General features: G+C 48.1%; 1 protein-coding gene across 4 annotated transcripts in view; it reads right to left on the bottom strand.

The window, feature by feature from the left end:
- Positions 1–845: 845 nt before the first annotated feature.
- PLXNB3 (plexin B3) overlaps positions 846–12,606 on the bottom strand; it is a 446,830-nt gene continuing 435,069 nt past the window's right edge. For all 4 annotated transcript variants that reach the window (XM_069645379.1, XM_069645380.1, XM_069645377.1 and 1 more), the window contains 2 exons: positions 3,435–3,509; positions 846–2,294 (listed from right to left, as the gene is read on the bottom strand). In XM_069645379.1, the coding sequence (XP_069501480.1) occupies positions 2,190–2,294; positions 3,435–3,509 (180 nt within the window). In that variant the 3' untranslated portion in view covers positions 846–2,189. The remainder of the gene's footprint in view (positions 2,295–3,434; positions 3,510–12,606) is intronic.

The raw sequence follows: 12,606 nt of genomic DNA, 5'->3' as shown, positions 1-12,606 counted from the left end.
ACGTGCTTAATACCCAGAGGTTTCTAAGCGCAGACCTGTGGATCGAACAGGTATTGCTTCGTGTCGTCTTGTTTCCAAGGTGAGCACGTTGCCGCTAAGCTATTCTGCCAGGACATAGCTATCATCCCGGGACGATAGCGAATAATAATGATATCACAATAAATAAATGAAGACTATAAGCCACAAACTCTGCAACATGCGATCGACAAACTATGGTGGAAAAAAAATGATCTAAGGCACCTCGATGCATGAAGGATCAGGGGCATAGTAGATGTCACACTAGGGATGGTATCACAAACAGGCCCAGTCGACTTCCCTTTTTTGAACTTCGAAAACAAGTCATGCAATACTCTGCATCTACCACAAGATGTTGGCCTATGCAAAGCATGTGATTCTAAGCAGATCCACAAGCCTCAGAAATATGTTTTATAATTGAGTGTTGTGTAATACTGTCCCCTGGTTGATTCATTTCCTAGTGTGTGTTTTGGGCGTAGAATATAGTAGTTCTGTACTTACCCGTCTAAATTGGATTAGTATGTGCCTCACTGTGTGGACTCATCGTAGACCCCTGATCCCACTGAACACCCTCCTGAGAATAGCTTTGACCACTCTTCACACTTACCTTGATTGTGTTTGACGTACCTCCGTTTTCCCCATGTTCACTATAACAAGGGTGGCGGCCTAAATTCTGTCCACCAAGCCAGATTCTAGACATCCATCTCAACACATATCCCATCTCCATCCTCCTGAGTTTGTCCACCACCTTCGAGGAGACCCATGCACCAGCGCAAGATTTATTCTTCAGACACCCAAACATTTCAAATACATTTACAAATACACCACCCTAAAAATGCCTGTCTTTATTTTCAAATTTCATTGCATAAAAGTAAATAAATACATCTGAAGTGCTGTCCCATATATACATAGGTCACACACATAAGTTAGCAAAGCTATACAACCAAAGAGGTGGGGCTCTTTGAAAGGGTCGCCACCGGTTCAGAAAGTTTAAGGGCTGGTCAAAAGTTGTCTGCATGAAACAGACAACACAACTTCAAGGATTGTCGAGAGACCCTTCTTTTCTGAACTGGTGGCAAACACTGCAACAGTGTCCATGAGAAAGGTGTGGAAATGACAAAACATTAAATAATAGAAAAGGCTCCAGTAGTTAATAATTCGATATGGACGAATAGAAGAGGCCCTTTGCAGGATGGAGTCAAACAGACTCTGGTGGGTGCCGGCCCCTGTGTCTCCTGCATATTCTGTGACGGGCTACACAAGCCGTTTGGCTCCAAATACATGCTCGGGTCCAAACACCCCCTACATACAGACCTAAACTCCATTTTGCCAAAAAGATCTCTGCGTCATTTTCATGGTTCCCAAGTGAGGCAGAGTTGCCGAATAGCTTTTGCCTGGTAAGAGTGAGGGATGGCAAAGTCTTCGCCAAGCCAGTACAGGCTAAAACCCCATCTTCAAGGCAGGAGTGAGGTTACACTACTAAAAAGGCACTTGTGATCTTTTGTTTCTCAGGAGGGGTGGCACTCGTACCGGATAACGGCACCCAGTAGACGGGAAGGAGTTACCGTCAGACGCCCTTTATTTCCGACTCCATTCTCCTGCAGCAACCTTTGCAGACTGCCAACTTTGTTGGGACAACGCAACTCAGCTACTGTGCAGTTACCTCTCAAAATCAACCGTTGACTTAGAAGGGGAGGGCTACTGTGGAAAATGGAAGACAGGAAAGATTGTTTAAAGCGTTGGGTCAGCAGTGGTATTGTCTGAAAACTCTCAATAGGGTCCTCTTTCTACTCCATACGAATCCCAGGAGGGGCAACAGCAGGACTAGTACAGATATAAGTTCTAACAGCAGTGGTTTATGGTTTTGTGCACGATTTAACTTGTTTTCATCTCTTTGGGTGGATGGAACATGTCGGTTTCCCATGAGCGGAACATTGTTGCTTTTTTCTTGCAGGCAGCTTTTGGTTGCAGTGACGCCACTGCCCGTCCCTTATTGCAGTTCAGCATCTTAAAACCTTGGCGTGAGAGATGCGCTTAATGAGCGCAAGCAGCCCCAAGTTTTACGTTCCGCTCGCGACTATTCCACTTCCCGTGACCTCAGTCCTCGGACACAAAACCGGATCTTGCGATCAATGACCCAATATGGTGACTACGCCACTCCCCATGGGTTCTTCTCACAAGTCGGTCACCTTGTTCTCCACTAGGGCGGCGATCTGCTGAAGCCTGTAGGCTAGCTGCATCTTCTGCCCCATGATGTCCTCGTCCAGAGCAGTAATGATCTGTTAACAAGTAAAGAAAAAAAGTTACATCCGGAGAACAAAATCAGTTTTCTTTTTAATCCATATTATTGATATTTATCAGCACTTAAGAAAACGGGAAGGTCCTACATTGTTAGCATGACACGAGCTACGGAAGTTTGGACAAAGTTCCTTTTCAGGCAAGTCATAGCGCATTAGAATAAATTCCACTCAGCGATTAATGTCTTTCATTTTACATCAATAGTGAAAGTCCAGCATTGTCTCCGCTACCCATGATGCGTCACTAATGCAACCTAACCTAAAGCTGAGAGGTTCCAGGTGTAATGCTGCTCCCCACCATTCCTTAGAGCATCCTCTGCAGGGAATGTTGAGGGCTGCAGGAGCCATGAGCTCCACCTCCAGCCAAAGCGCTTGAAAAATGTCCTAAAGACTAACACCTGCTGCAGGTAGAGGTGGGGACTGTAGGGTCCAACAGCTCCAAATGTCCATTGAACGAACACCATTCAGTGAAGCACTATGTGCAGAAACAGGCAGGTCTGTAGGAGATGCGACCACCATCTACAGCAAGTGCCCATACCCTCCGGCCACCAGAAATGGACCTTTGCGTAGCTGTCAAAAGACACCTTGCATAACCTCAGACAATAGAGACCTTGGCTTCCCAACTGCACCTTGAATGAACTTCGGTGATTCGTTTACATGTTATCCTCCCAGCACAACACTTTAGGATTCTCCTTTGCAGTTAAAACCAACCCACCATGCTTTAAAGTCTTAGAAATATTTAAATGATATCATACATCCTTCTCTGCAGTACTTTCTCAGGCGGGAACAACTGTAGTAGCCGTTGGCTTTTGAAAGACTTAGTACACTGGTCCTCGACAGTGTCTCCTGCCCCGAGAGGCCGGCACTAGAAGAGCCAAGAACACACTCCCCCCCCCCCCCCCCCCACCCTAAACGCAGACCTCCCCCTCCGTTCTTCCAATCAGCGTGCCTACCACGCTCCCCAAGAGGTCTTCTGCAGGGAAAAGCACTGATGTGTGAGCTGTGGGATCCATCTGTCTACATTGTTGCACCCAGTGCCTCCTGAGAGAGTGTGACTGAAAAAGAGATTAAGCCCCACCACCTCCAAATCTGATAACACCCTTCCCAGTGCCGTCTTAGTACCTGATCATAATATTTGCTGATGTAGTTGTAAAGCTCCTGCAATGCAACCAGGCAGTTCAGGTCTGTGACGTGGTTCTGTGGAGGAGAAAGTAGGACAAATGGTTAACATTAGCAGTGGGGAAAGAACCTTGTATTCATCTTCAACACCCTACGGGAATGGACTTAGGGAGGCTCTGCTGGGAGCACCCTAGATGCCTGCCTAGATTTGCGGTATTGTAGCACCGTCCTGAAACATAAAATAGCAAAGGACTTTAGCTGCAGTCAGCAAACTATCAAATTCAGCTTAATGTCATTTATAAACATACTATTCACAGCCAGCCAAACAAGTAGGAGAAATATAACCGAGGGACCAAATACCAGCAGCATATACCCCAATTGAAATCTGGCATTTGGGAGCACCGAGGTACATCATGCGTTGGATGCATACTACAAACGGGGAGACCACAGATCAACTTGCAGCAGGGAGACAACCAGAGCCCCACATATCAACTTTATAGTTTGATAGGTGAGACCCTTCAAGTCAAAGAAGCCATCAGTTGTGTTCCCACTGTCTTTTTGCAGGGGCTGAGTATACCTATGCTTGACAAGAACAATGAAAGTGGAAAACAAATGTTGAACATCTTATGTTGTGCAAGAAGCAGAGTACAGTAGTTCTAATTATGCTCGTTACACCAGAATACGCCACCCCTCTGCAGGAAAGAAGGCTTCATCCCGTGGCTATGAATTATGCAGATCAATGTGAGCCTATCCTTGGATGGATCTTGAACCATCCTATTAGGAAAGACTTCCTTTTTGCAACTTTCTCTCCATAGATTTCTCTGGGACGCCCTTTCTTGTTGCTTGTATTGATCCATGTCCTGACTTTTTGGACTTAAGTAAAGCCTTTTGCTTTTCTCCCCTGCCTATTTTCCCCATTCTTGTGGGGAAACTAACTAGTCCATAAGACTGTCCACACTGAGATACTAGGTCTCTCTACGAATTTCTGTCTAGTTCAAATTGTACATATCACCTTACAGTGAAGTATCCTTACAACTTCTTATATAAAAGCTTTTTGGTTACTTTTGCAATGGGCCTAAGACAAGTTGGTAGCAGCTGTGATATTTTTACTGTTGTGTTCTTTTAATCGTGCACTTTTGCACATTTAGCATCCGTAAATGGATACTAAGTGTGGCTAGAACCCCACAATGCCCATGTCTCTGTGGCTAGTTCCCTAAAATGCCCGTCCCACAAGGTCTTTTGCTTGTTCTATGGCCTTCGTGTGTATGCACCAGAGGAAGGGACTAGAACGGTCTAGTCCCAATCCACATCTCTGGTGCCTGAAAGTGTCTTGCTGGGCAGGTGTGGTGACCAGAGGCTATCCAAGATTTGTGCAGATCCTAATCAGTGGTGGGCTCGTGCTGGCTCCCAGTATGATTCATGGATAAGAAGATTCCCTGTGACTGCTCGGCAGATCATCGTTGGAACCAAGGCATCTTCTAAGACGAGCAGCCCGCTAACGACCTGAGGATGATGGCTGCAGCTGACCACCATGGATCTATGTGATCACTGTGCCGCCCGTTACTGCGATGGTCAAAAGGCCAATGGCAGTTATGGCGCGGCGCAGTGATCATATGTATCACTGTGCTCCCTTCCCCTGGCCTACATTACCCCTCCCAACCCCCCCACTTCAATTACCTTTAGGGCGGCACACGCAGAAGGGTGCCGCCCGCACTCTGCGTTCCCTGCAGTGTCAGCTCCTCCCACTAACATGGGTTGGAGTGGATGCTACAGGGTGCTTTTCTTTTTTTTCTTCGTACGTGTCCCCCGCTTTCCAATTTTCTGGTAATTGGGGGACACCCCTGCATCCCCGAACCCCCATTACTGCACCCAGGAAGAGCAGGGGACACCCCCGCAACCCCTGCTCTGCTTGGGTGCAGTAAATGTCATCCTCATTTTGTGCGCCTCCAAAGTCGCAGTGACTACGGGGGCGCACACATGAGGGTGACAGTTTTGTACAATACCACCAGCATCGACTCCAGTGTTGTCCCAGTGAAGCCTGGCTCCTCATCCTGATCTCAGTAAGACCTTTGTTGGTGCTTCAACACCTGGACTAGTGGGAACAACCAGTCTTGACCACTGCTCGAGGATCTGTGCCTGCTGAGCCTTCAGAAGTGGCCCTGGACTAACTGGTAGACTGACCAACTCTCTCCTGAGCTACCTCGCTGCAGCTGTTGTCGTTCCGTGTAAAGCCCTGGAACTTTGCAGATGTTCAGGTAATGCCACGTTGCCTGCTCCTACATTTTCAGCCATCTTACTCCAAGGGAAGTTGTGCTGTGGCTGCTCCGGTGTTCGCTGCTGTATGATCACCTCTCCGCGCCTCACTGTGACCTTCGTTGGATCTAATCTTCTTTGTATCCAGAGGCAGTCTCCCCCGCAGAATCCCTCTTTTCTTTGGGGGGTCTTCAACTGAAAGCTGTTTGGAACTGATTCCAAATACTGCGACCGACTGAAACTGGTTGTATCCTCTTGCATCTCAGAGAATAGAGACTAGAAAATATCCACAGTAGTTTGTTGTTCTGCTGCTTGTCGACATGAGACCTCTCAGCTAGGATTGCGTTTTGGACTTAAAAAGACTTGCTGTGCGAAGAAACTGCTTCTACAACCTTCAGCTCTGCTAGCAATATACTAACCAACTATTTTCCTTCCTAAAAGTCATTATTTTATGTGGCTTTGCAGCGTAAATGTATTTACAGTATTTCTTATTTATAAATTTCGCAAGTGCGCATTACCTATAATACGATAGACTGTCATTACTGTCAAAAGCTGTAGCAATTTTAACCCCAAGCAACTACAAACTAAGCACTGGCCTTTGAAAAGCATTCTAAATTATTCATAAGTGTTTTGTTTAAGTGCACTAAGTATTTTTAAGCATATCTTGTGTATATATAATAAATCTATATTTTAATATACATTTATGAGCAAGTGTTACTTTAATGTGTATTACTAACTAGGTTTAGTGTACTAAACTACAGATCACATCTTCCTCTTATAAGCCTGACTGCTCTGCCACTTGACCAAGGTTCCATGAGTCGTACAGATTGATGCTAAGAGTTGGGGATCTAAAAACCATTGGGATAGTTCTGTAAAGTCTACCTCACAGTGGAGTTTGGGAAAACTCCCCTAAAAGACACCTCGTTTCTGGGCACATTTATGGTCGAGTTTTTGGCTACTGGGTGTCCTTCCCAAGTCCTCCTCGTCTTGCTACTGGTCCTTCCAATCTGCTGGGGACATGCCTTTCATCCTGGGACGTTTGACCATCGCTTACCGCATTTTACCACCAGGGTCCTCCGCCTTAGTTTTGGGACCATAACACTACCAAATCTGCTTGGCCGGGCCATCCTTGGTCACTACTGCTAGAGTCCTGCTGCAGGGGTTGTTCTTCTGGTGTGCCATCCATGTTTGCCTGCTGAGCCACCAGGTTTTGCCTTGTGCAGGTTCTTCCGCTAGTCCTGAAACCATGTCCATCACCGATTCCACTTCTGGATGGTTCACACTCCAATGAAGAATGATTGCTCTTCTTTTGGGATGATGTTGTCGTCTAAGAGTTCAAGACCCTGGGTGACACGATCCTTAATTTCTCAGTTTACAAAAAAGTATTTACTTATAAGGTAGTTCTGCCTTCAGAGATCAGTATTTTCAAGACCTAACACTTCAGGTACTCACATCTGGGACCTGGGAAGGTGGGCCATTCAAGATACTCGCCCTGAGCGGTCCCCATCGTCCGTGGTAGTCTGGTTTTATAGGTCCCCCTTCAACCGCATTACCCCATTGGTTAACATTGGGTGCTAAATCATTCCCTGCTTCTGAGACTACTGTGTCTTGAACCCTCTGCTGGATCTCCATCTCCCCACTGGTGTTCCCTGTGGTCTACTGCTTTCTTCCAGGTAAATCTGGGAAGGAAGTCGGACATTCCTGGCTTTTCATCAGAACTGCAAGTCAGTTTACAGATGCGGTCCTCTTTCCTTTGGTTCACACCTTGTTCAACCTTAGAACTAATTTGGACTGATCTGGAGGTCGTCGTCCTTTCTTCCCTTGGGGGAGCCACTCTTTTAGGTTAGGGAGGTCAGCCCGCTAAGCAAACCCCCCCCCCTTTGGGGGACAAGGACTCCCATTTCCATGGGGACCTCCCTACAACAAAAGTAGTGTTGCTTTGAGTTTCATTCCTGAATGAAATATTATCTTAGATTCCCACAGTGTTGGCATATATCGGAATCTAAGATAATATTTCATTCAGGCATGAAACTCACTGTTGCAAGTGGCTTTACTTGTTTGGCTCAAGACAATGCAAGTTTTTCCATGAACTTAAACATAAATCAACAACACGCCCCCTCTGGATCCCTGAGTGAGAATAAAGGCATGTTTGCCCTTGCATGGAGGAGGGGAAGTGGCACGCAGAGGCGAGCCACCCCAACGTGAAGATGTCAAAGACGGGCAGGTCGCCTTTCATAGCGAAGTCAGCTGTAGCGCGGAACGGGAAAGGAGGAGGAAGAGGAGGAATGAGGAGGAAGTATATGCCGCCGGCGAGGCAGAGAGCCGGGTATTGTTGACGAAAACAAGGCCGAGCAGAGAGCCTTTTCTGGAGGCATGGCAGCGGGAAAGCTGTGGTGTGCCAGGGGCCCAAGAAACTACGGCGAATCTAGATCACAAGGACGGAACACGTCCTCTGCTCACAACAAAGAGAATGAACAGCAGAGAAATGCTGTGATGAGGACCATGAAGCTTCTAGGTGTCCAGAGGCAAAGAGCTGAAAAGCATGACACACTGCCGCTGTTGAGCAGATGCAACCTCGTTGGAGCAATCCAGAGAGTGAAGGTACCTGGGTCGCTCATAGCGGAGGGAGGCAGACCAACAAGGCAACGAAAGGAGAAGGAAGAATCTCCTTGAATACACAGTATAATAATCCAAAAAGGAAGAAGGAAATGGGTTACAATGAAGGGCATGGTAACCCCGGGAACCAGAGTATTGAATATTGCCAAACGGCTCAGAGCAATGGGATCAGGAAACCCAAGGGAACCAGAGGTGCACCATAAGACTAGTGAAATACAAAGACAAGAGAAACACAGAGGGGAACACAATGCAAACCTAGTAAAAGGAAATCCACTTAAGTGATATAGAGGGATTAAGGAGGTATGCCTCCACCTAAGACCTCTTGACAGTGCTCTTTTCAGGAACATGAGTTTTTTTTTTAGTTGACAAGAATAAAGACTTTTTTTTAAAATAAAAAACCGTGAAGACCACAGATAAACCTTAAATGTGAAGCTAGGAGGGACTCCTTGGGAACTCTGAGAAGTGGGAGTAGACTACTGCGAAGGCAGGATATTCTGTACAACTTTCTTTTGTGTTTTCTTAAGTGGTAGGGCCAGTTTAGAAGCTAGTCTTTAGACAGAGGATGCTGTTACTTTGACAATTGAGGAGCACCTTAGTATAGTTTGATAGTATAGTTTGATAGGAAGGTAACTCCCCTTTTAACAGTAGGGCTAGAAAGGCGTTTAAGTTAAATACTCTAAAAACCATGCCTTCTGGTCAGAGTCCTCCTTCTGGCTTGCCACATAATACAAATGACACTGCAAGGTAGTTAACCTGGACCATGGCATTTTTCTTGGGTTCCTGGAATTCTCCACCAAGCCATGGAATTTTAGTGATTTCCCCCTGATTTATTAGGGATATTTAGGGAACAATTTGCTTACTGTTAACTATTGTTCTCCAGCATGGGTCTGGCATGGACTCACATGCTCATGAATATTCCCATCGTCAGGCTGGGAAACTATGGTAAAAAGAAAAACTGTTTCACTTACACACTGTATTTCTCCTCTAAACCAATCACTGTCTTCTGGGTCATACTGCCCCCATCCAATGACAGTCCTCTCTGCAAGCCCCTCTGGCAGCCATCTTCAGATTTGGTAAGTACATAAAGTGGCAGTATGACCAAGAAGAGCCGCAGAGGGGACGGATGGAGGGTTCGCATGCAAATCCATGCCAGACCCATGCTAGAGAATAGTTACAGGTAAATAACTTGTTCCTTCTCCCTCCAGCATGTGGTATGGCATGGAGTCACATGCTCATGAATAACGAATATAGAGCAGTACAACATTACACAACCACGGGAGGTGGCAAGGCTCAACAGAAGCCATCAACTCTTACCTCTGGAACAGACTGACCTCAAACAGGTAGCGTAGCACTGCTTGCCCGACTCTGGACTCCTCCATGGAATCCCGGTCGACACAGTAGAACCTTGTGAGCGCATGCATGTAGCAGTCATGCAGATGTCCATCAGGGGGCCCACCAGCCAGGAACTCGTCATTGCAGCGATCGCTCTGGTGGAGTGGGCTCTCAGACGGCAAGGCAGCGGACGGTTAGCCAACCGATGACAATGCATGATGCAGCCAGAGAGCCACCTTCAGATGGAAGCCTTGGACACGGCCTTCCCATGGGTCATAGGACCAAAGTTCACAAAAAGCTGTCAAGTCTTTCTCTTTGTGAGTGACACATAGAACTTCAGGGCACAAGCAACGTCCAGCGAGTGCAAGGCCCTTTCAGACGATGACAAAGGTTTCGGGAAAAAGATAAGCACCATCAAAGGTTTGTTGAGGTGGAACTCCAATGGAACCTTCGGCATGAAAAAGGGATGTGTTCGCAGCACCACCCTTGATTCGTGGAAAGTCAGGTACAGCTGCTTGCAGGATAGGGCCTGGGATCTCACCTCCCCTCTGTGCGGAGGTGATGCCCACCAGGAAAGCTGTTTTCCATGAGAGGTGCCTGTTGCATAGGTTCGAAAGAGGCCCCCTCCATGAGCCTCGTCAGCACCACGTTTAGTTCCCATGCTGGTGCAGGAGCCTTCACGGGTGGGAAAGAATGAAAAGGCAATTTGAGGAATTCCTTGACTAGTCGATGAGACCAAAGAGAAGACCTTCCTGGAGACCTGGTGTAAAGGGAAATAGCCGCCAGATGTACCTTGATCGAGACGTGCGACAGACCAGCCTTGGCAAGGATAGCAAATATGGAAGAACCTGCGGGGCAGTGACCCTCAGAGTGGTAATCTTCTGCGACCAGCACCACATAGCGAAACGCTTCGACTTGTGATCGTAGCACTTCAAAGTCAACGACGCTCTGGCCTTGGCGAAGACCTCTCTGCAGTCTGCAGGCAACTCCTATCCTCCAAACTCTAGGGCTGCATGAGCCAAGCCCTCCGGTTGGGTGATCCTGGGTTGTGATGCAGGATTGTGCCTCCTTCTCTGGTGAGAAGATCCAAGACCACTGGTAGTTTGATCGGAGGCAACGCTGACAGGCTGAGAAGGTCCGGATATCAAATCTGCTTCGGCCACGCTGGGGTGATGAGTATAATCCTGCGCTGACACGGAGTGTATTGATCACTCGTAGCAGGAGAGGCAACAGAGGAAATGCATACAGGCACATCCCTTCCCATGGGAAGGAGAATGTGTCCGCCAGGCTCCTCGGTTGGTGGAATCTGCTGGTAAACCTCTGGCATTTGGAGTTTGCTGCCGTCGCAAACAGATCAATCTGGGGCCTGCCTCACTTGGCAAAGATGTGGTCCACCTGGTCCTGCCAAAGTTCCCATTCGTGGCAGAAGCGCAATTCCCTGCTGCGGGACTCTTCAATGGGGTTCTCGACTCCTGTAAGGTGAAGAGAAACTAGGAAACTGTCTTGTCCAACGGCACAGCGTCATAAATCCTGCGCTTCCCTGGAGAGTGCCGGGGTTCGAGTCCCACCTGGTTTCATCATGTAGAACATTGTGGTGGTATTGTCCATGAAGATCCTCACCACCTTGCCCTTCAGAGATGGAAGGAATGATTTGAGGGCCCATGCCTGTAGCTCCAGGATGTTGATATGGGGAACCTTCTCCTCCGGCAGCCACAGGCCTCTGGCATGCAGTCATCCGATGTGGGCTCCACAGCCCTCCAGAAAAGCATCCGTGGTGACCGTTTCCTGGAATGCAGGGTTCTGAAACCCTGTGCCCCAGGCAATGTGGATTGGACGCCCCACCACCTTATCGCCTGATGGAACTCGTCATCCAGAGTGATCTTGTATGCAAAGTTTCCAGACACTTGTACCCAGCAAGCATCTATGAACTCCTGAAGAGGTTGCATCTGGAACCTGCAGAGCTGGATGAGGTAGATTCAGGATGACATCATGCCGAGCAATGACTTGATGGTCCGCACTGTGGCTGTCTTCATCAACAACAGCTGCTGCACCTTCCCTTGAATGGTTGCTAGCCTCTCCTTCCAGAGTGATGCTAGGCAGGACACCGTATTGAGCCTGGACCCAAGGAACAGTAAGTTCTGCGATGGGGTCAAGCAGAACTTTGGATAATTGATGGAGAATCCCATATCCGTCAGCAGCTTGACAGCCGCCTCCATGTGTCTGACGGCCAACTCTCATGACTGGGCCCAGATGAGCCAGTTGTCGAGGTACAGGTATATACGTGAATCCCCCCATAGCCGCAGATGGGCTGCCACTGGTGCCAGGCACTTTGTGAACTCTCTTGGGGGCCGACTTCAAGCTGAAGCGTAAGGCCTTGAACTGGTAGTGCAGACCCTGCACTACGAAGCCTAGAAATGTTCTGTGTTTTCATTGAATGGGGACGTGAAGCAGGCGTCCTCCAGGTCCAGCGACATCACGAAATCACCTCTTTCCAGTAGGGCCAGCACGCGCTGTAGCGCGACTATCCTGAATTTCTGATACTTGAGGTATTTGTTCAGATGTTGCAGGTCTAGAGTGGGCCCTCCAGCCCCAGTCTTCTTTCTTACTAAGAAGTATCTGGAATAGACTCCGGAGACCCAGATTTGCTGGGGAAACAGCTCTGTCGCCCCTATTTGTAGCATGGTGCATACCTCCTCCCAGAGCCGAGTGATGTTCTGCTCCTGATGGGCCACCAGAGGGATCCGCGGACATCTGTGCTGAAATTCCAGGGTATGTCCTTGGGAGAGTGTCCAGCACCCATCTGTCGGTGGTGATCTTTTCCCCACTTGCTGACAAACCTAGTCTGCCGGCCTCCCACCGAGGTGCACGGGTGTGGGGGCACGACGTCTTTCAACGACTTTCTTTCGACGTGGTTTCAGCAACGGCGACGCTGTCCTCCACCGTAGGGCTGGGAACGGCCTCTGCAGGCTTTATG

Source organism: Ambystoma mexicanum, chromosome 2p (genome assembly GCF_040938575.1).
Source record: "Ambystoma mexicanum isolate Mex_15411 chromosome 2p, UKY_AmexF1_1, whole genome shotgun sequence".
NCBI lineage: Eukaryota > Metazoa > Chordata > Amphibia > Caudata > Ambystomatidae > Ambystoma > Ambystoma mexicanum.
This window is presented reverse-complemented; position numbering and strand designations above follow the sequence as displayed.